A 24,498-nucleotide genomic window follows, 5' to 3' on the forward strand; every position below is an offset into this window, starting at 1 on the left:
GATGTCACAGCTGCAGCCGGGTCCTTTGGTGGAGCTAAAGGTTTGAGTCACTCTACAAAAGCAGCTGCTACATGAGGCTTGTCTGGCTGCGTGGACGGATATGCAGGTGTGCAGTTAATTAGTGCAAAGCTTGTCACAGATTTCAAGGAGAGGCAGAGCTTTCCTAATGGAAGCTGAGAAATGTGGGTGTTGTGCTCTGAATGTCAGGCTGGAAGTCTAATTGGGTGGTTGTTAAGCCGCTGCAGAGCTGTCAAATGTCCTGCAATTATTCCTACTTCCCCTTGTACTACTGAAAATCTCTGTCTTATTTTAATTAATGCGCCTTAAACTGGGCAAAAGAAAAGGATTCAGCAGGATTTTTACCCCCGACCGGTGAATACTAATGTCAGATGTTGGTAATTGACTTTTCTCTGGTGTCTCTGACCTTGTTCAGGTTTTTCCTGAGGGTGGAGATTCGAAGAGGAGGCGTCAGACGGACACTGGAAAGTTCGCAAAGTGCAACTGAGGACAATGCCGAGGTTAAGAGGACGACTGAGCAGGACATCGGAGAAAGAGACGCACTTTGCAGACACGATGTAGTTTTTTGTCGACTCCCTTCATCCATCTTGTTTACTTGGCCGACTGTGGACTGAGAGAACCAATGGAGCAGGTGGAGGAGGACCTGAACCTCTCCTTTCTGCTGGAACATGAGAGAGACACCATCCTGAAGGTGCTGCAAAAAGACGAGAAACTGAGGAAGCGAGAGGAGAAAAGGATACGGTGAGGGCTTTTTGTGCTCACTTTTCAAAAACACACCTTTTTTTTTTTGTCTGATTCACCCTCTCGTCTCCTTCCTCGTGTCTCCCTCCAATGCAGGAAGCTGAAGAATGAGCTGCTGGAGATCAAACGGCGAGGCTCCCGTCGGACTCAGGAGCGTGCGGAGCGCGGGGAGCGCCAGTGCGCCCGCTGCCTCAAGACCCTGGGCCTGATCTTCGACCGGGGGGATTTCTGCGAGGACTGCCGGCTGCGCGTCTGCGGCGAGTGCCGCGTCACGACTCCCCCGTCACGCCAGTGGAAGTGCAACGTCTGCGCCAAGATCTCGTGAGTGTGAAACCCGGCGGGGGAGGATCGGGTGGTGTCTCGCAGGAGGGTTGAACTCCAGGCGGAGCTTTCAGCCGGATCGACAGCAGTCTGTCTATGTTCTGGAAGTTTCTACTTCAAGGGAAGATATGATCAGTTCGTCAAGTCATCTTCATTACCAGATTTCCGAATTGCCAAAACGTTGAGTCTCCCGGCTCTTCTGGGCTTATCTTATTATGGTTTTCTTTGACATTTGCAAATCTAATTTTGGCAGCCTTCGAGCAGCTCCTTGCTTCCTTGTGATCTTTGGCACCGTCGATCTATGGGAGCCAAACACAGACAGACAGGCACTCAAAACCCATTTCAGCTGCCGCTTGGTAGTGATTATAAATCTGTTGACTTAGCATGAGAAGCAACAGGTCTGTCTTGCGGCCTTCGAAGTGGATCAGACTCTGATTGGCAACTACGTGAACAGTCGATGCAGTTAACGCCAACCCGGTTCAATCACGTCATAATGAAGCACTGAGCTGCTGACTGTAAAAACTTAATGACTCTGAACTGATGGAGAGAAGAGAGAGCGCTTGGGTGGATTTGTTGGCAAAGTTTCAGATGGTGATGACTTCTGTTAACCTCGCTGTGCTCCGTTACCCCACTGATGATGTCACAGCCTGGCCACTGCAGGAAAAGGGAAATAAATACTATAACAAAAACACAATTTACAATAATATCTCAACTTTTTAGGGTTTTCGTTGCTGACACTGGCAGTTCTCAAACTCTCAGCTTTTTTCAAAAACTAGAATAAGTTTCGGGCTAATGAGAGTTGCTCTTATGTTGAAATGTCGCCGCGCCTTTTTGCTGCAGTTGCCAGTTTTTCCTGTGAATCGTGAGACCGCTTGGCTCCGCGGAAGTATTCACGTCAGCGCACTTTCTGCTTTCAGGTCCTGTGGTTGTCTCAGACTGTGGTGTGATTTATCAGCTCCCTCTGAGCTGTTTACAATGATGCATCTCTGACCGATGCTATTTCTGACCACTGTGCATCTGTGATAAGTTATGATGACAACCAGCGAGCGTGAGCTGTCATCCTCAGGCTGTAGCTACTTTGTGATGACATTTATACCCCGAGCTGTGAAGATGACTCCTGTTCAATGTGTTTATAGAATAATGTTAAAATCCAATTCATGTCAAATGTAATTTTAGATTGATTAGCAGGCATATTAAACAAAATGATGACGAACACACATAATGTCACCTCAAAACACAAAATAACCACATTTGATAGGAAATTATGATTAAAGGCACACAAAAACATCAGAATGATACATTTCATTGCCTTAACATTCAGACAAATTAGTGTGCAAACTCATCTGAAATTGAGAAATTAGTTACAGCAGAGTAATAAAATATAACCAAGAAGGTAAAACAACCACAGCCAAGCTTGATTATATAGCAACACAAAAATGACCACACACAAAAACCCAATCCCAACAGAGAGAAATCCAGAGAAGAAGAAGTTAACTCATAGAATCACAAAACAGCAAAAAAAAAAAAAGAAATGGAAAAAAGAAATGATGAAGATGAGATTACCTATATAAAACTGAATCACCGAATATAAATGGATATAATGTCACAACAAAATGACTACAAAGACAATCTTTTTAGACTCAAACTGACCACAAAGTAATACGAAACGACAGCAAAGAGACGCATAACAACTACAACATGACATTAAATCACCACAGAGTCAGAGTGCGTGGAGAAGCACAAGCAAAAGCAAGATATAAATAACCAATTATGACACAAAACCAAAATCAGCGAACCATGAAAACACACAATCTTGAGTCAAACAGCAGAGAATGGTGACACAATACGTCACAATGAATTTCAATGTGACATGTGATTGTTCACAAAGAAGCATATATTTACCACAAATAGGCACAAATAGGTTTTAAAATCACCATAAAGACACAAAACAACTACAAAGTAGATGCATTCTAAAGATGCAAAATTCAAGAAGCACTAAAACAACAGAGAACCAAACGGCAACATAGCACAACCGGACAAACGCGCATTGACTGCTGAAGTACAAAATCACCACAGAAACACAAAACAACAACTGAATGTCAACTGAGACTCTTCATGTTGTCCGTGATGAGGCTTTTGAATCAGAAACTGCCGCAGTGAACTGCAGCCTCCAAACTGAAAACACCCACAAATGAACAAGCAGCACTTCAATAGCTTCAATCAAAACTGATTATGGATGAAGGACTTTTTACTTTTCCACTGGATCTGGATAATTAGAACTGGAATTGTGAATTTTAATCATCGGTCTTACGGTTAGAGAGAGAGAATGGTCTTCACTGAGGTCATGCATCCGTGGATGCAAGTCGTTGAGTCATTTCAGTGTTGAGCAACGTTTTTATAACATTTTTATTCATTCCAGCAGCTTCAAAAGTTCACATATGACCGGCTTACATGTATTGATTTTTTTTTTCAAGTGAGTTTGTCTGCGCAGATTTGAAACTTTTCTTCCATTTTTGCCTGCAAGCAAAAATGCCCTCCCTCATTTTAATGCCAAAAAGAAATCAATCATATAAGTAAAGAAAGTTTGTGACTGAGTTTTAATAATTCTACTGAGGCCATATTGTGATGTCTGTAAGCAGTGAAACTTTTGCCGCCCACGTGTGTGACCCACCGCAAAAGTTCACCTGCAGAAAAAAACAACCAACTGAAACAGAAGCAGATGGAAATATAAGTGATTATAGCAGTGACTTTTATTCACGGGATAACTCACTCATTCACGACTCGGTAGAAAGACGCAATATGCTCATGTTTTAAATCAACTGTAGCTGTCTGATGTATTTTTAGGAAACCCATTAAGGCGGCTTTACAGTAGTCGAGACAAATGCGTGGATTAGCTTCTCTAAATCCTGCGAAGACATTAGTCCTTTAATCTTAGTTATATTCTTTCGGTGATAATAAACTGCCTCTGTGATTGTTTTACTACGGCTGCTCAGACTCCAGTCTTTTTAACCTCACAGATTAAAGGAGGACATTCGATTTTAATCTCTCCTCTGTCGCACATTGGTTTTATGTTTAAGCTGAAGACCGGCACTATAACACCTCTACCTCATATAGAGGGAATATCAACATCATGAAGTAGTTAAAAATCACTGACTGGAACTTCTCAATGGAGTGCAATGCAATTCACACCAGCAGGTACAGAAGTACATCATGGTCCCATGATGTGGCCTGGTTTGTCCTCTCAAGATTATATTGTCTTTTAGGAGTATCCAGCTGGTCCGGAGTACAAATTGTGCTTTTTCTGTGTGGACAATAAAGGACCTTGAACGTTGTTTCTGCCGCAGGGAGCTGAAGGTGGTGACTGGAGAGTGGTTCCTGGAGGAGCGGTCCAAGCGCTTCGAGCAGAAAGTGCCGAGCGGCGACGTGATCAAACAAACAATCCTCAGCAGCCCGTTACGTGAGTCAGGCCACTAATGTGTTTCCCGCTGCAGGGGCTCCAACACTAACCACAGCAAACACTGTGATAATAGCATGTCAGGGGGCCGTGCAGGAAACGGGCTGAATGGTTTTTCTCATTAATCCGTCCGTCTATACATCCATCTTTTATACTCACTTCATCCAAGTGAGGATCGTGAGGAGTTGGAGATAATTGCAGCAATGGGCAATAGGCTGGGAACGTCTTGGACATGTCAGCCACAGTTTGTTTTCCATAATAAAGGTTTGGTTTGAAAGCATAAAACCAAGACGCAAGACGTAGGATGAACACCGATTTCATGAATCGGCTCATCCAGAACAAACTGAAGTGCTGGAAGAGGAAATATGTACAGTCAGAATCTCTCCAGTTGTGTAACAGAGCAATGTTTGGTTGACCGATGCTTTTTTTTTTTTTAAATCAGGAAAAAAAAGTTTCTTAACAACAACAACAACAACCATTCTTAAATGTGCGATCGTCTTCTCAATTTGATTCGATAAAGTTTCTGCAGGGTATCTGAAGATGGCCAAGTTGTGATTCAACTTTAATTATTGCCGAGAGCCATTTAAATATTGAAATCCACATGATGCCACAGTCGTGCCAGTTCATTCAGCTAAATCACACCGAGGGGACTCGGGTAACCGTGTTGTCAGGTTCGACCATAAAATCGGTCGACGAGCATTTACCTTTTGAATTGCACTCATACATTTCTTGCGCTTTTGATCATAAGCCGCAGAAAAGCCGCCAGAGGACCAGCCGACTTTGCCCGAGCCAGAGAGATCCGACACACCAAGATCCACCAGGAGCGCACTGCACAGCGTCCTCGACGGCGCCCGGAGAAAAGGGTGAGGACGGAGATAATAGACGACGCCAGCGAACAGCTGTTTACCTGCGGAGCCCGTTTGGTGATGAAATATGCAGGGAAGTGAGAGGGGAAAATCATCGTAATGGGTTCTGTATGAGATCAAGTGGAGGCTGTTTCGCTGTTTTCACAGAGCCTAAAGACATTTGGTATCGCAGTAATTGGACTGTGCCTGTAACATCACACCTCATCTCAGCTGCAGTCTAATGGCTGTTGAAGGCATCACAGACAAAAACACGTCAGCTCTGCCGAACAAAAGATATCAGGAGGGCTCAAAGACTTTTACCCGGCTGCTTCAGCTCCGACTTCACAGGAAGCGGTTATTATTTCATGGCCTCACTACCTGCTGAGCACTGGAAGTCATCACACGTTTATAGTCCAGCTGTGACTATTCATTCAAACTCATTTGTGAAAGCCACAAAATGAATTCAAAAGCTACAACGTGAATAGAAAAGCCCCTCCAAATACAAATGCCACATTGGAAGAACGAAGAGTCACAAATACAATAAAAAAATAAAAAAAATAAATTAATAAAAACACATATATGAAAGTCACAAGACTAATACAAAAGCAACAACATGAATACAAAAGCCAAGTTACAATTATACAATTCATAACCAGATCAGGACTAGAAATGGATTTAACTTAAATAGTGGTTTTTCAAAACTTCAGTCGTCCTCAAAGTGTTTTAGATTCATGATTCTCACACACACACGCTGATGGCCGCCATGCAAAATGTTTAATCCATTTATTTGGAGCACTTTGGGGTTCAGTGCCTTGCTCAGGGACATATGGACGGGGGAATGTGACGTCCAACCTGCTCCTTTGCAACAGAACTATGGTCCACTCTATGAATTCACCCACAACAGAAAAAGCAATGGCCACAACATGAATGGTAAAGTTACAAGACCAACACAGTTGTTGCTCATTTATTGGTGGTTTTCGCCTTTTTTTTTTGACGACCCTTCTTGGGCATTGATATTGAAGCATTTCTGATCAACAAACCAAGAATAGTCTGGCTTCCTAATGTACACAAATCACTTTCTTACATCCTGCTTATAACGAATCCACATAGCAGAAAATAACCGACATAATGAATACAGATAATTTAGCACTTTTTTGTCTGTAATTTCCGTGAGATACTCCTGACAGAACAGTGAGACACAGTCAAGCAGCTCCACAGTGAAGGTCCTGACTGAAGATGTTTGTTTTAAGCACAGTGAATGGTAGACAGTTTGTGTGTGTGTGTGTGTGTGTGTGTGTGTGTGTGTGTGTGTGTGTGTGTGTGTGTGTGTGTGTGTGTGTGTGTGTGTGTGTGTGTGTGTGTGTGTGTGTGTGTGTGTGTGTGTGTGTGTGTGTGTGTGTGTGTGTGTGTGTGTGTGTGTGTGTGTGTGTGTGTGTGTGTGTGTGTGTGTGTGTGTGTATACAGAAGGATGAAGATGGATAAAAAGGCCAGCCGGCCAAACCTGAAGCCAGAGAATGGAGTCGACAGCGTCAGCATGAAGTCTGCCTCTGATGGAGATGCTCGAAGTCTCCGAAGCGTTCGCTCGACTCAGAGTTCACGTTCCAACAGGTGCCTCTCGCGCAGTTTCCCAATTAACAGACCAAACTTCTGACTCTTGTAGTCGTTTTTGTCATCATTGGTGTCAAAATGCCTATTTTTTGTGATCAAATTATAGCTGTTGTTAGGAGCTATAGGAACCTACACACGGGTCACTGCATACAAACAGCAGGTACACACAAATACTTAGTACGAAGGCTTTTCTCATAAATATTATTGAATACATCCAGGATATAGTTTGCGTATGAGTCGCAAAACTGTATAAACGACTTCATAAGCAGTGTTCGATGTGAGTTTTGCACCTTCCGTTGAATTTATTTATTAAAAAGTCGCTGAATGGACTTTCGGTCGGCAGTATGAGTCCTTGAAGTAAATGTAATTTGTGAATGTTGTTGATGCAGCCGCAGTGTTTTTTCGACCGGTTTTTCCAGTTGTTGTGTGTCAACCACGAGGAAGACTGACGGTGTTTACTGGGTGTCTGTCGGCTTTCAGAGGCGGCGCGGTGGCTCTGGAGTCCTCGGGGTTGCCCACGGTGCCCAACAACCTGCGGACTCAAACTCCAGACAAACTGTCCACCCCCACCAGCAGCAGGAGGGTCAGGGTCAGCGACGCAGACACACAAACAAAGTAGCAAAAAACAAAAAAACAAAACAGCACCTATCCTCAAACTGACACGCGACCGATTCTGAACGCAGCCTGACGGAGCAGAGAGCGTCGCCAGCCTCCACTCCAGTGACGGCGCGTCCGAGAGGAAAGATGGCGGCCATCTCAGGACGGACGCCGGCACCCCAACGATCTCCGTGTCCAGGGCCTCGGTGTCATCGGGTATGTCATTTGAATCTTCTTCCTCCCGTTTGCTCCTGTTTCGTTTGTTTCCCTCCCACAGCGAAGTGGCATGACTGCTAGTGTCGTTTCACAGTTTGGCAGTTCGCACACAAACATTTTGGTGTCTGAGTCACAGTTTCAGGATGTGTTAGAGGCGGCAGATCACATCAGACGTGATGTTCAGCAGTCTCACGTCACCTCTGTGGGCTGGAAAAAAAACAAAACCCTCACCAGCTCTCCAACTCAGCCTGTTAAGTATCTCACAAAGGAGAAAACTGCTCCTTCTGCTAGGGGCGGATGCCACGTCTTCACAAACCACGCTATCAACTTACACCACCTCATCACTCTCGGTTGCTTCTTTCATGTGTCGACCTCTCTCCGTTCTTGAAGCATATTCTCCTGCGCGATATCCTTCTCGTTTTCAGATGGTTTATCTCTGCTGGTAATCACTTCTGAGAAGTGATCCCGAAGTCGCTTTTGATTGGTATCATCAGCTGTTGAGCTGCTGAGTGAAAACCTCCACTCACAAACGCCTGATGTCCAACCTACAGAAGAGTACCAGGGCCACTGATGAGAATAGAAAATTATAGGAGGTAGATTGAAAAAGAAATAAAAAATGGTCTACATTGGATTTTGACTTTTTTGTTCAAAATTACAAGAGGAACAAAAAAAACCCTCCCTCATATAATTTTTTTTTCTCATGAGTGGCCTTAATACTCATCTTACACTCGTATGCAATCAGACAACAACTCTTTCCAAATGCAGCGCTGTATGAGTTCATTTACAGCAACATATTGTAGATCTAGATTTTTGGAAACGAAATTCCATTTATGCTTCAAGAGGAATTATTAAAAAAAAGAATCAAACACTGTGAACAAATATGCATTTTAAATCATCAAACAAACTGAAAGAAGTGCCATTTATCCGCATGTACAAATTCAGTCAGTATCGGTCTGCGGTCCTGACGCTCATAGTCCGACCAGTTCAGTTTTTAGTCTGAGTTGTTCTGGACGTTAAAGCAGCGCCGCCGGAAGACGAGGTCTTGCAGTGGCAGCAGTTGATATCTGGTGCAGCCTAAATGCAGTGTGGAAGCACTTGAGGTTGACTGCAGACCAAGATGTATTGTAGATATACCACAAACTGCTGAATAATTCATTGAGCGATGCATTGTGGGTTACTATGGAGCATTTCATACACAGTCAAATAATCAAATCAAATCTAAATTTATTTATAAAACCCTTTCATCAGCCAAAAGGGTGACCTTTTGGCTGTTGCTTTAAAGCTGAACAGTAACACAGTGAATTTAAATGGAGACGGCAGTAAAATAATAATAATAAAAAATAGATAATAGAATAAACAGCATGAAAATATTAATCTAAAATAAATTTCACCATGCCATTTGGCACTAAAATCCATTACTAACAGGTTTTCAGTTTTGATTTAAAAAGATCCAGGTGCCCATCTCATGGGGGGAATTGGTCACCCCAATGTTTGTATTTGGACCTCAGCACTTCAAGCAGCCGCTGATTGGATCAGACCTCTACTTTGGTGCTGTCAAGTTAAGCCGCTCAGGTAGACACCCCCACGTCTGGGAGTGTTTGTTAAAAGACGCTGCTGCTGCTGCCTTTTGCACGACTTGCAGGCGGCTGATAGAAGACTCGGGGACGCCAATATAAATTGCACTGCAGTCGTCCAGTCTTGAACCAATAAAAGCATGGACAGCTTTTTTCATGGTTGGTATGATTAAGAAAGCACTTGACTTTGGCTAAAAGATGTGGCTGAAGGAAACTTGATGTGACGCCTGTGTCAAGGCGTCACAGTTTCATTGCCTCTTACATATTTAGTTTGATGACTAATGAATCTTTCTGGGTCTGTAACTGTGCCACTGTGTTGTTCTTCCTGTCATCACATCCACTTGCCATGGAAACAGGTAGCTTCACACTGTTGGTTTGGAAGAAAAGTCTACAGTTTGAAAGCGCAATAAGAAAAAAGCGTGTTGCATACTCATTCTGAAAGTTCCGAACAAAGTTACAAACCACCTCAACTGGCTGGTCTCGCTCTGGAGGCTGGACTTTTGTGTCTCTGAGCTCCTCATCCTGTAAAGACAATTCATTCCGGCTGCTTCGATCTCGGATCTCATTCTTGCAGTCATTACTTGAAGTTCACGACTGCAGGTGAGGGGATGTGGACGGCTCAGTAAACAGAGAGCTTTGCTCGACAGCTCAGCTCCCTCTCCACCGCCGTCCAGTACAGTGACTGCAGCCTCCTGTCTGAATCTGCAGTTGATCTCGCCATCGATTCCTCCCATCGCTCATGAATGAGACCCTGAGATACTGGAACTCCTTCATCGGGCACCAAATCACCACTGTATAATTCATAAAACTGGGAAATGTGAAATCAAGGGGCAAAAAAAAATCACAGGTGGAGAATCTCTCTGGAAACGCTTCTTTGCTTTAACTTCAAGTAATCCCTTCATTTGAGTCTTTGGTCAATTGATTTTCCTTTGCAGATTTAAGGTGGGATGTCAGGTTTCCTTCCTCTGCATCTGGTTGTTTCACACTGTGGTACATTTGGAGACGCACACACACAGAAGGCATCAAACATATGAACATGAATCGATGACAAATACATTCAACGGAAAGTGTGTTTAGAGAATGAAAAGAGAATTTTCCCGACTCTCATATGCAATGTTCTGTCTTGTTTTTGGTCTCACAGTTTCACCTTATTTAATCATTAATTTGAATTAGTTGCCATCCTTCATTATGTAATGTCGTGGTTTGTGAATGTGACATGGATGAGCAATCCCAATTGACAGACAGGAGCGCAGAATATCGCTAAAAAGAGGCGCTTACGTAAGAGGCGATGCAATGAAAGACGATTTGAACAGACGCTTTCAGCTCTTTGCATCTGGTCTTATATTAAAGATAGCTTCCGCACGTCAAAATGTGTCAGTCATGATGGATTCATACACTGGTGCAGGGGCATAGTTCACATCCGGAGTCCATCAGGATGAAGAAGAACAGTGATTCTGCTCTCCTACACATGGCAGTCACTTGTCATTGAAGTTAATTGTGTGAGGAGCAGGAACAACGGCACCAGTTCTTCTGTTTATTACTGAGCACACCTGTTTTCTTCTCTCGCCTGGGGGGGTAGGGGTTATATCTGTAATGTCCAATATCTTACAACTTCTAATATTCTAACCTGCATGGATAACATATGAGCCATTAAAAGCCTGATCTCCACGCTCACACTTGAAGGTGATTAACCACCAGGGAGCACTGAGGATCGGACAGATGCTGAAAAGAACGCACATGTTCACTTTGTCCCTTATGAATATTTCAAAACAGGCGCTTCTTCCAGATCGTGCGAAAAGGTGGGAGTTGTACCAACAGATAAATATATATGTTGCGTGCGTCATTTGCGAAATGCACACAAAGTGAAAGCACAATCTGTTTGTGTGAGCGTGCAATTTGCAGGATCTCAGTAAAATTGGGCCCCAAGAAATGAGAAACGCTTCCCAGCAAGTTTGTTTGGTTTTTTTCCTTGAATTGCATGTTGACTGTTTGTTAAGCAGTCAGGTAACTTGTACCTGGAAGGTCCAGGTTCAAATCCCACTAAGAAATACATCCAGTGTGAAATATGTGCCAAGTTAACCAACCCTGGACAGAAGCAGTCAACAATCCTGCTGCAAAATCCCTCATCGCTTTAAGTAGGCCACATCAAAAAGTAGAAGAGAAAACGCTGAGAAAGTTGTGATTTGATAACCCTTGTCTTCTTACCGTGCTCCGTTTTCCAGCTCGTCTGCTTTGGTTTTTCAATGTTTTACCTCAAAAATGCATTCCTCTCTCTTCCTCTGCAACTCGCCTCCCTCCCTCCCTTCACTCCCTGCAAACAGATCACAGTCGCTCAGAGATGGACCTGTCTGCCCCCGGGTCTGAGCCCAGTGACGACGCCCTCAGCCTCAGAAGCCGCTCGGTTCCGGGACTCAATGAAACGGTAAGCATCAACCCCCCCCCCCCCGAGCGCAGGCTTGAATCCTGCAACTAACTCACCGTGATTGCACTGGAAACTCTTTGAGTGTGTTTTTTGCTTCACGCCTCTTTTGAATCCTCACGACACCGCAGGGTACGACCACATCAAGCCCGGCATCTGTGGGCTGATGAAGTCGACGTGACGCGTCAGATGTGGGCCTGAATGTTAATTTCACTTCAGAGCTCACTTCAAAGAGCACGACGAGCATCTGAACGCATGTAGGCCCGAACACAGGTGGAGGATGCGGTGGCCAGTGTACAGCTGCTTTGTCCGCGTGTTTACCGAGTGCGCACGCGATTGTTTACTTCCTCATTCATATTCCTATATCAGCCCCGCACGCTTGTTCAGCCGCTGCAGCAGATTGTCTTCCAATGCCGAGGTTGGTAGTTTGATCCCCACGTTTCCCCGGTCCGCCTGCCCAAATGGAGGTGACGCACCTTGCATGGCAGCCGACACCACGGGTGTGTGAGTGAATACATGAATGGTATTAGAATTGAGAAGTGCCTCGGGAAAATGTGCCGTGTCAGTAAAGTTTGTTGGGTTTTGTGAGATTGAATTTCTAAAACAGAACTACATCCCCTCCTCACAGCCGAAGCTCCAGCACATGTTTTTAAAATCAAATGCGATTCTCGCTTGGTAAAGCCTGTCGTCTCTCAACCGGGATATTGCAGGTTCCATTCCCTATCTGTCCACATGTCCAAGTGTCGTCGAGCAAGACACTGAACCCCAAACTGCTACCATTGTAATGCAGTGAGCACCTGGCATGGCAGCTGCCTCCATTGTTAAATGTGTGAATATGATTAACAATGAAACGCACTATGGGGGGGAAAAAATGAGTGACATCCATTTGCGATCTGCAGGAATTTTCCGACGACGCCGCCGATGAAGACATCGATGCCCTGATGTCGGCCCACAGCCAGTCCGCCAGCCGGCGCCTCAGCAGCGCCGTGTCAACGGTAACATCTACACTGAAACTCACACACATGTCCATGTGCTCGTATGTAGGACAGCATGTTTCCTGCTCATGCTCTGCACACACACACACACACACACACGTAATGTCATGTCCTGACACACGAGTCACGCGTGTGTTTCTTCATGTTGACTGAGTAAACATGTTGCGAGGCATCGGGTCACGAACGCGCCGAAACCGCGCTGCATTTGCATAAACTAACTTGACTCAATTATAATAAGGTGAGATGAAGAGCCTGTGTTGTTTTTGTGTAAGAATAATGTTGCTTTGTGTGAGTTAATGAAGTGAATGTCACGGGTCCTTTGCAAAGAAAGAAGTCTGCAATATTGATTTAAATGGTGAGATTTAAGCTGTTGAGCTTTTTTTCGAGCAGATTTGGAGATATTGCTTTCATACATTATTTATTTGTATGAACTTAAGGCCAGGCACAAACCTCCTGATATTATCCAGCGCTGCCCTTTCACACACACACATTCAGCTCACAATGGAAGATTTTTTTTTTTTTTTCTCCATCTCAGACACGTTCTGGGGCTTGATGGAGGTCGAGTAAGGTTCCAAGCGTGATGCGAAACGTGTGCTGAAGGTTGTTTTCCATCATGAAGGAGGACAGAGTGCCAGAAAAAGGCTTCTTGTAGTTTGACTTTACCATGTAAATGACCTTTCCGTGCTGTAAACTCTCCACACAATTACCTCCTATCTGCACACACGGCCTCGGTCAGACATCACTCAGACTGTTCAAAATCAGAAAAGACTGATTCAAACCTTTGTTGCTCGAAAACATCTTTTGCTCTCTTCGTCCTCTGAAGTGCAGTTTAGTGTGTTTTCATGTAACATGAGGGTGAATGGATTAGGAAGCTGTGAATCAGGTTAGTTATTAGTATATACTTTATAATAATTCAGTATAAATGAAGGATGAGTTGCGATAAGCGGATGAAATAAGGATTATACGTAGATGAATGAGGCACATTTAGATGCTAAATTAAATCCATAAATGAATTCAGTGTTGTTCTTCTCTCTTATTGGCTTTCGATCAAACTAAACACCGCCGGAGTGTCAGGTTCTACGGCGTGTCTGCTAATGTCGCACTCAGTAAATATGGACCAGATTTACCTCAAAGTCTTTAAAAAAATGTCATCTTTTTATTTGCCGATTGTTTTCCTGCCAACAATCCAGCTTTCCACATGTTTCTGTGCTCGCTTGGATTCTCCGATGTTTATTTTTGAACAGATGGCCACAGTCAAAGAAATCCATTCATAAATCCTTGACAACAAGAAGCCCGCATGCTGCGTTTTCTATCAGCAATATGTCTCTTCAGAGTTCCTCTGTTACTGACAAGACATGATATGAGGAAAACCCAACTTCTGAGCAAACAGTATTCTTGTATCAAGTGAGTATTTTTGGATTGATTATCAACATTTCATACCTCAATGTTAGGGTGAAGAAAATATGCCACACCTATTTAAAGTCCTGGAACAAAGAAAAACGTAGGCTTCCTTTGGCATCATACATTATTTAATCTAAGAATAAAGGCAATACAGAGTCAGAAACGCTGGGTACAGATAGACGGGCTTTAAAGATTGCAAATGGTTCTAAACAGCAACGACCTGCAATCATTTCATTAAGGCAACAGTTTTGTTGTTGTTTTTGTTGAAATTTAAATATAATTTACAAGCATCCTGATTGATAATGAAATCAAATCTGTTGCATCGAGCTGCAGGCTAAGATAACCGAATCTATCTTCATGCCCCAAATGTAATATTGCCATCAATGTTGTCAACGACATGAGATAAACTTGTATGTTACTGTAATGGAGCTCGATTTGGATGTAATGTTGTGATCATTATGAAATTGATAGCATAGTCACAATAGTTGTTGTTTTAGTGATTAAAACAGTTGGAGGGAAGCAGAGCTGCTGTTCCTGCTGCTGTTTCTCCATTAACATTAATATTATTTTAAGCTGCTGTCGCCACTGAAGAGCAGCTCTGTTATTGTTTTGAAGAACTTCTGTTTGCTGGAGGAGCATTTCCAGAATCGCTTTTCCTCACAGCAGGATGTGCGGCAGTAGCATTAACAATAGTGCGTATCCACAGCCATGATGCTTTAGTATCTCTTGTTAGTCTCGGCTGTTTTGTTGGAAGTCTTTCTCATAAATCTTTTTTTTTTTTTTCATGAGTAAGTGACATTTTGATTTTAGAGCATCTTCCTCCAACTATCCAATGTGACTTTACCTCAACTTAATGAGTGAATTAGACTGATTCACAGCCACATTTCAATAATAAAACAGTACACTAATACTTTTATGGGCGTAAAATTGGAACAGGACTAACTGAGAAACAAAAGTAGCACAATCATTTACTCCACTTCTTTCACAAAAAAAAAAAAGAAATCCGTAACAGCATAAGCCACTAATTCTAAGCAACAAACGAAAACCCTATTTTCCTTTTGACCTGGATTCCCGTGTTTACTCACGACTTGTTGAACATTTTCCTGAAATTTCCCTTCCAGCCAACTGGAAAGCAGCTCTCTGGATAATCCAGTTATTCAAATTGCCCCAGTGCTTACTCCAGCCCGACGTCACGACTCGGATCGTGTTTCCTGCTGACTGTCTGTAAATGAGAGTGTCATTTGAGAAGAAGCAAACAGACGAGAAGCGTCTGAACGGTGTCTGTTAGGACAGCCGTCATGACGATGAGGGGCATTATGCAGATGCTTCAGCCTTTCAGTTAACTACTCTTTAATGCAGTCTGCTCATTGTTGTGTGATTTACGGCGTGGATGGGGGGCGTGTGGATAATGGCAGCACAAATAGTGTGGCGCTAATGGCTTTTATTTAGCCGTGCTGTTTTCATTATCTGTTGGAGCTTTTTCAAGGATTTCGCCGAGGCCTTGTTCAGTTCTCTCCTATTTCATTAATATGCAGTGGATGTGCTGCTGGATTTCATACGTCATTTAATCACATTCGGGTATATCTTGCATGTTACTGAATGAAATACCTCCTTGTGGCAAATCCAACTAAGTCTTGTCTCTGAAAATAACCAAATCTGTGGCGCAGGTTGCAATGAGCTATTGAGAAGAAGCCCTTAAACAGCTTAACAGTCACTTCATTAGAATGTAACCCTCTTTTTGGACTGTAGGTGTCAGTTGTTCTGGGCTGTGGGTAATAAACTGGCTACAACATTTAATAATATTTGTTCGGAGTGCAGCTTGTTTGCACAGCATTTAACCTCTCCTCACTGAACAGTGGCAGGTAGGAACCAATTAACCCATCTAATGAAGTGAAACGCTGCACAATTACACTGCAATGTAATAATACTATGAAGTACAATAGTAAATAAACATGTACTTTCCACTTGAGCAAAGCAGATATTCATGTTATCCACTACAATTCTTCAGCTAACAGTCAAGAAATCACGTGATAAATTAACATACCGAAACAGTGAAAATATGAACTAAATACTGATATTAGTTGACAGTGTACAGGTCCTATTATAAGTTGGAACAGAGAAGCTGCTTCACTGACCCATCGTCTACACACACATCTGGTGTAAACGCCCAGGGTGGGTCACCAGTCTGCACACAACGTGCTCCGGCACACATCTGATCACTTTACGAGGAACTTCTACACTTGATATTGCGGAAAGGAGACGAGACCTTTCTCACTTCTCACAGCAAGTCAGCAGGTTCATTTTGAGCCCCGTGTTAAATCCTGTACTGGGCAAGTTATCACACATGACTTTTCTTGCTTCCTTAAGACTCAATATGTCATTTTGTTTAGTTTATACACCTTACAAATGTTTGTTTTTTTATTACAAATAATAGCATTTATTTTACTCTAAAAATATTTCAATGACTGGCCGATAGACTGCTCCTCCCCCAGTGACTCAGTGAAAGAAGCTTTTACGAGTTGAGCTCGTCTTCTTTAAAGTGGCTTGGAATCAAAACGCTCCCCCGGCTGCAGCTCCACGTTTGACCTTGCAACCGTTTCGACAGCATAAACGTGGATGGAAGCTCAGTGAAGTGCGACGAGAGCAGCTGGTGGTCCTGGAGCTTCATAAACCACGAATGAAGGAGGATTAGGACAAAGTGTGAATATGAATGGCAATGAGACACGTGATAGAGAATGTTATTAATTAAGTTATTCTCCAAAAAAAAAGCCACATCCATTCAGTTCAACTTTGAATTATTATTATAATTCTTTTTTTTTTTTTTTTTTACCGAACAACATGTTTTTCAGGTTAATGTCTGACTCTTAATTGTCCATAAGTGTGAATATGAGTGTGGTTGTCGGTGATGAAATATTGTCTTTCTGAACTTCTCTCTCTATATTACTGTCCTGATTTCACTTTCATCTGGCTATAATTATCAGCTTTACCTTTCCTTGGTGGGGCTGGTGTGTTTTAATTTATTTTCTCTGGTTTTTCACATCAATTTGATGACTTCGTTGTTTAATTTTAATTAGATTGCTTGCTTAAGGTTTTTGTTTTTTCATTTAAATGATCTCTGTTTCCCTTTGTTGTTGTTCTATTTTGTCTTGTCTTTCCTTATTTTCCCTTCTTAACAGTTTGAATTGTTCTGACCTGCATGAAATTTGCTGGATTGATTGATCACTGAACGTATTTACTTTATTTCTTCCAAAAAGCTAAGAAATATTGCGTGTGCGAACACGAGTGAGGCACGCTTGGCCACACTTGCGTGTTTACTGCATCCGTGTTGATTTCACAGCTGATTCCAGATGAGTTGTAATCTCTGTGGTTTTCGTCTGATAATCGCCATGGTAACCGCGTGTAACGGGGTTTCCTGCCGGAGTCGGGGCCTGTGCCGAGGGTCTGCCTCTATCGCTAACACTTCAGAAAAGCTCTCTCTTTTCTCCTTTTTGCTTCTTCTCATCACTTCTTCATGTCTCTGTCTCTGAAATGAATCCAGTCTTCAACCCCCGGCTCAGAGCGAAGGTGGGGGTACCTCAATGTCCCCGACTCGGACGCTGAGACTGTAAGTCTTCCATCTCGGGGCTTTTTGTGCATGCATTCGTATTCACCTCCACGTGACGAGGGAGTGAAGGTGCGGCAAGCGGCAAAGTGCCGAAGCGTAAATAATCCATGAATCATTCAATTATACAGATTGATCCTGAATATTCCAGCATGTGAATATATCTGCATGTTGAGGATGTGTTTGCGCTCATATCTCTTTAATGTGGCTGGAGCTTCAGCTCCTCGCATTAAACCAGTCATTCATGATGCTGGCGTACTGCAGGAAATCAGTGGCAGTAGACTTTCCAGTTGTTAACAAAAAAGGCACAGCATGGCTCCATTGGTGGCTTCCTCACTGGCGTGCTTCCTGTACAGGCATTGTTATTATCACTGGATTAGGGTTGTTTTTTTTTTGTTTTTTTAATACAGTCCTGAGCTGCAGCTGTCATGTTTTCCTGCTTCCCACCAGAAAACCCTTCCAGACCTAATTACCTGCTGTGGCTTTAAAAGATTTGAAGCCTTTTCTTTGTGGAATAGGTTTTTGCAAGGTGCACAATGGGGGGCAGTAAAATGTGGCCTGTGGCTAATATGTTTCGTAGTTACCCATTAAAAGTTTGCACCGATTGCAGCTTCCACTGTTTCTACTATATTTTTGCTTGGTTGCTATTTGGGGGTTTTGCTACATATTCTTGTTTGTTTGATTCATGTCCATTTTCTTCATTCTGCTTGTTATTTGATAGAAGCAGACTTCACTTTTCACTGTTTTGTGATCAAATGTAAATGGATTCATTCAGCCATTCCCACAGAAAAAGAAAACATAGTTGTTTTGCTGCCTCTGTGCCACTTAAGTCGTCAATTCCTTGTCTTTCTTTTTTTTTTTTTTTTTTTACAGTTTGGCCCATTAGTCAAAGAAGAAGAAAAAAGAAAAAGCACTTTGATAGTTCTCATGAATATTTCCTTCCTGTTTCAAAGACTGAATTATATATTTCATTATATTTTCAATATAACATAATTAGTTGAAGACGTTCTGAAAGAATGTAGATGGAGGACCCAACAGTCCAGCCTGTGCAAGCATAGCCTGCAGTTAATGGGGAAATCTTTATTTTACCAGTTGATTCAGAGGTGAGAACATCCGCCGCAACCAGCCGGTGTTAGAATAATAATAAAAAGGAAAAAAGTTCAGGGTAAAAAAAAGAACAAAGTAAACAACAGGCATGAATAATCAAAATGCTGTGGTGCGATCGGAGGAGGAACCACACATTACAAATGCTGTTTTACCAATTACTAATACCTCCAGAATAAGACAGAAGACAGAAGAAAGCAGACCACAGGAGAGGCGCAGTGGAAACCACATGAATCAACCCGAGTTGTTAGCCTATCAAATAGGAAAATATTAACCCTGATCTTAAAAGTTATAGTGAAAAATGATACTGGAAGCTGGTTCTATAAGAGAGGAGAAGCCAAAAGCACTGCTTCATCTTCTGCGCCTAGAAACTCTACCAACCTCTAATTATAATAACCGTGTCATAATCTCAAGCTCTGGCACTGATGTTTTTGTTAGTTTAGATAGGAACATTGAATTTCATTCAAAATTTGACAGGAACCCATGGTTTTATTATCATTCGTCTGTTATCAATGTATGTTTTCTATTGTCGATTACTATCAATGCAAGTCACATAAAAGTACACTTCAAGTACAGTATGGAATATCTCTTCATTTAGATAGTGTGTGTGTGTGTGTGTGGGGGGGGGGGGGGGGGGAAGACCCTCATTACAATAACTTTAATGCATTTTACATTAACACAAGTACAGTTCATAATTTTGGCAACCGGCAAACTCCAGCACCTGGGGAGGAATCTCAGATTGAAGAATAAACACAGGAGCTCATGTAAATATGTAAACAGTCTAGAAGTGGCTCATTACTGCCTCCTAATGCACAAGAGTTGCACGACTTGAATTTTACATCCTGCCCTGTTTTGAAATGAGAACATTCTAGATGTAATTCCACGTGTCTTCAGTGTCACGTCACTCTTTACTTTATGCCTCTGTCCATTAATCCACCATTGAAATGGTGTTTTTACTCTTCAGACACGGGAAAAGCTCTGCTGTTTCTCATCTGATAACATTTGTCATTCACTGCTGAGAAGAAGGCGTCTTCCCACTCGGGATAGTAATTTACAGTCTCCTGATCCCTGTTTGCTGAAAACACAAATGATACTTGATGTCATGACAGCGCACACAAAACACATTTCATTTTGTAAAGGCACGACACAAACCTCACCGAACCCCATGTTGCCGCCAGATTTTATTGTCCATGAGGAGCCGCGGCAGTTTTTATTTCCGCTGTATCTCATCAGCTCAGTGTCATACTCTTCATCGTCCCGGCCTCTGTCTCTTGTTTCTCCCCCTCCTCCTCCTCCTCCCCCCCCCTTCACATCTCCGGCGTTTGGCCTCACAGAGCAGCATAAACAGCATGATGAGCATGTACAGCGAGACCGGTGACTATGGCAACGCCAGGGTGAGCGGCGAGATCCTGCTCAACATCAGCTACAGCTACAAAACCGGCGCTCTCAACGTGGTGGTGAAGGAGTGTCACAACCTGGCAACCGGCGACGAGAGGAAGCAGCGCACAGACGCGTGAGAGAGACGGCGAACAAGATCGCAAAAACAAAACGCATTTGAAGCTTGTTTATTATCTTTAAAAGTGGTGGTATCTCATCTTATTCGTCGGAGAATGCAGGACTTTTCAGCTCAGATTTTAAAGTATTCAAAGAACCATGTTGCTCGTTAGAGAAGAAAAAAGCTCCACCTTCACTTTATTGGCTCAACTGTGATGAGATTTAAAGGGTGAAATGTGATTAAATGCAACATCAATCACACCATCAACAGTTTTCATCACTGCTCGTCTTTTTATACTCACTCTTCTATTCTTTCACTCTCTCACACCCTGTTAAACTCTTTTCTTTCTCTGGTTTTGTTCCTGTCATGTCTCTTCTTTTCCCCACACGTCTTCCCTCACTCTGTTTTGCTTTTCTGTCTCTCTCTTTTACATGATCTCTTCCTCTCTTTTCATTCTCAACACACCTCTCCATCTTTTTCCTAATTCCTCTCGTTCTCTCTCTTTGCTTTTCTTCTCCTGTTGCTTTCCCCCCATTTCACTCTCTTCATCTCTTTCTCATATTTTCATCCTTCATTCTTTTCCAATCCCTCCTTTTCCGTCTCTTTTCTTTACTCTTGTATCTTCTCTTCTACTCTCTCTCTCTCGCTCTCTCTCCCAGTACTTATCACTTTATACTGTTTGTTTTCATTCCACTGTTTGCCACTAATAGGAGAAATAAAGAATAATGAGTGTTTACATCGTTCCACGCTGTTGAACTGGGTCGTGATGCGTTTCATTCTGCAGCTATGTGAAGACGTACCTGCTGCCTGATACGTCCCGGCAGAGCAAGAGGAAGACGAGCATCAAGGCCAACACCATCAATCCTGTTTTCAATGAAAATCTGAGGGTTTGTGGATCAAATACAAAACATCATTATTACTTGAGTGATCTTAAAACAGCATGCATTTTGATGAGGGGTTTGTGTGTGTGTGTGTGTGTGTGTGTGTGTGTGTGTGTGTGTGTGTGTGTGTGTGTGTGTGTGTGTGTGTGTGTGTGTGTGTGTGTGTGTGTGTGTGTGTGTGTGTGTGTGTGTGTGTGTGTGTGTGTGTGTGTGTGTGTGTGTGTGTGTGTGTGTGTGTGTGCGATTATTCTTATTTCTAGTATGTGATCAGCCACTCGCAGCTGGAGACGCGAACCCTGCAGGTGTCCGTGTGGCATCACGACCGATTCGGACACAACAGCTTCCTGGGAGAGGTGGAGCTGACCTTTGACTCCTGGGAGTTCGACTCCCAGATGGAGGACTGGTACACCCTGCAGCCGAAGGTGAGAGCCAGAATCAGCATGCTTTATATTCTTCTTTTTGAACAGATTTGGGTTTTTTTCCACGTTTAACGGTGCAGAAATGCTGCTCATCAAACCAAGTGACGGGATGGAGCGGTATGTAGTGTTACAGTTGGCCATGAATATGTCCCCAAGAAGATCAATATCCTTTTGTACCTTTCTGTCTTTCACCTTGTACGCACAAAAGACAGGAGGCTCAGACATGTTGATGGTTTCTGTTGGCAGCAGATGGAGAGCTGTATTGACTCCACCATGCAGTACAAAGGGGAGCTGACCGTGGTGTTGAAGTACATTCCTGCAGAAAAGAACCTCATGCTGCCTCTGGACCAAGTGCAAGGTACCTTCAGAACTTCCCCACACTCCTTGTATAATTGCGTTGGAGCCATATTTTAATTTACATTTGAAATAAATCAGGTTCATTCCATACATTTACAACTCACAGTAAAGCTGTTAAGATGTGACGAGGTTTATTCATATAATACTTCTAAAGTGAGGTTAAAAAAAATAATCCTTACAGTATGTACAAAATTTAAAATGATCCCTTCATATACAAGGTGAGGTTGAGATGGTTCTGACATATACTGAGGATGGAATATATTGGAGGTTGAAGGTGGAGAAACGAACATCAGAGAAGATCCATGGACGTAGCTGTTGTTTGAGGAGAGAGCGGAGATCAGGTGAAATGATCGATAAGAGCAGCTACAATATGTATGTATACAACAAGTATGTGTTGAGCAAAAAAAATAGATCAATTAAAATACAAAAAGAGCAAAACTACTGTTTTGGAAGCGTCAGGCCAGTCGGTAAACTCCAAAAGCGACTTCAGAGATTCAACAGCATTTGGCTCCACAGCGTGAGTTTGTTATAATGAGTGACCCACCATCGACTCGCTGATTGCTAACAGGGTTATTTATAACAGCTCCTGACCCAGTTGTAGCTCAAATTAAATGCTCCCGACCACCACCTGACCGCAGAGAATACAAATAGCTTTCAGATTTTTCCCCGATTTTTTTTCCCCCCCCAATTATTTCAAACCGCTGCTGTTCGACTGCGGTCCAGCTGTTTGCCAAAGATGTTAAGATGATCGTCAACTGGTCCATCTGCAAGGAGCTGCACTAACAGAGGTGTTTATCCTCTGAAGTTAAATCAAGTAAAGATAAATCTGCCATTATGAGACTTTAAACAACATGGAAAAGAAAGATTTTTTTTAAAAATCAGATCGTTAGACTGTGTGAAAGACTTGAAAATGACTCATTTTTGAACAATTCTGATATGGATTCTGTGTCGTTTTCCGCCCCAAAAAGTGCTGTCCAATCCGGTGAACTGGGGCCGCCCATCAGAAATATCCCCACGCTCGTCTCGGGCACATTTTGTACCGTCATAGTTCAGTTAACTTAAATTAATAAATCTTATCGGCAGCCTGGCAGTTAATACACAGTTTCTCTCAGTCAGTGTCACGAAAAGGTCAAAGGAGATATTGAAGCATGGGAAGAACGTAGTAAATGTCAAAAGATGACAAAGTATGAAGAAATATACAGACGATGGTGGAAACAAGAAGTCTGGTGTTGTTTTCTAATTAAATTTAAATCATATAAGGTTATCATATAAGGTTAGCTTTGTGTGTGTGTGACTGGCAGAGGACGACGTTTCTTTTACATTTTTTAGTGCAATAATATCCTCGACTGCATATTATGTGAATTTACTGTACCTTACTTTATGTTACAGTATTTCTAATTATACAGTGATATTTCTGACAATATTATAGTATAGTTGACAATAATGCAGCTTTAGTTTTTAATTTTAGTTGGTTTTTTTACACATTACTGTGGTATCTTTGGCAGTACTATGGTACAGTTGACTTTACTATTACTATACAATAACATGGCGTTGACGTTACACTTATTTATCTTTACATTGTTTTCAACTTTCTCGGGTCTTTTTAAATATATATTTAAATGTAAACCTTTTTTTAAAACACATTTTTAAATCTTTGAACCAAAACGAAGGAAAACATAAAAAGTTGTGCAAAAAATGCGTATGAAAATGTTCTAATGCTCTTATTTTACTGTTTCGGCCCACTTGAGATCAAAAAATGTGTCTGACTGTATAAAAGATATTGGTGACAGTGCTATTGTATAGTATTGCTGACAGTATTACACTATGTAAGATAGTACTATACGGCAATATATAACTTTAACAGTCCTGTGGTATATTTGACAGTGTGTGAAAGTACTGCTGTGCATTGCATTCCCAACAGGGATTAAACCACCAACCTTGGGAGTTTGACTTGAGTCACCGCTTCCCCCGAAGCTGTGGGATTCTCGCTTTCTCTTCGCAAAACATATTTGTAATACTTTTTTACTTCATCTCTCGACAGTCCTCAAAATATATTGCATGAGTCAGACATTAATGCGAACTGCTGCTGGAACCTGGAGGCTGTAACTCTTGTTAGAAAGTGGTTCTATCTCCCTTTCTGGGCGAGTCGCTGTGTAACAGCTCAGGCTTCTAAACATGATGTAGAATAAAGAAGAAATCCTCCAGTAGAGGTGGTCAGAAATAGGAAATTCAGATTGGATTCTCCCACTCAATCTGGGCTCATTATAAAACGCGGAGTCGAGTCGGCTCAGACTTACAGGGATGTTTTTCTTTTCTTTTCTTGGTTATGCTCATGATGCAGCCCTGACCATCACGGCGCTCTTTGATTCATTAATGCTGACAGATTTCCCCCTCACCACGGCAAATTAAAAGGTCACCACTGTCATCTGGAAAGCATCAACACACCTGCAAC

General features: G+C 42.4%; 1 protein-coding gene across 1 annotated transcript in view; it reads left to right on the forward strand.

The window, feature by feature from the left end:
* Positions 1–640: 640 nt before the first annotated feature.
* sytl5 (synaptotagmin-like 5) overlaps positions 641–24,498 on the forward strand; it is a gene marked incomplete at both ends in the record, with an annotated part of 28,301 nt that continues 4,443 nt past the window's right edge. The window contains 13 exons of the mRNA XM_080498686.1: positions 641–759; positions 856–1,080; positions 4,425–4,537; positions 5,289–5,397; positions 6,844–6,987; positions 7,468–7,576; positions 7,671–7,800; positions 11,696–11,796; positions 12,693–12,788; positions 20,229–20,407; positions 21,174–21,276; positions 21,531–21,692; positions 21,939–22,047. Of these exons, the coding sequence (XP_080354812.1) occupies positions 641–759; positions 856–1,080; positions 4,425–4,537; positions 5,289–5,397; positions 6,844–6,987; positions 7,468–7,576; positions 7,671–7,800; positions 11,696–11,796; positions 12,693–12,788; positions 20,229–20,407; positions 21,174–21,276; positions 21,531–21,692; positions 21,939–22,047 (1,699 nt within the window). The remainder of the gene's footprint in view (positions 760–855; positions 1,081–4,424; positions 4,538–5,288; positions 5,398–6,843; positions 6,988–7,467; positions 7,577–7,670; positions 7,801–11,695; positions 11,797–12,692; positions 12,789–20,228; positions 20,408–21,173; positions 21,277–21,530; positions 21,693–21,938; positions 22,048–24,498) is intronic.

Source organism: Blennius ocellaris, assembly GCF_963422515.1.
Source record: "Blennius ocellaris genome assembly, chromosome: 6".
NCBI lineage: Eukaryota > Metazoa > Chordata > Actinopteri > Blenniiformes > Blenniidae > Blennius > Blennius ocellaris.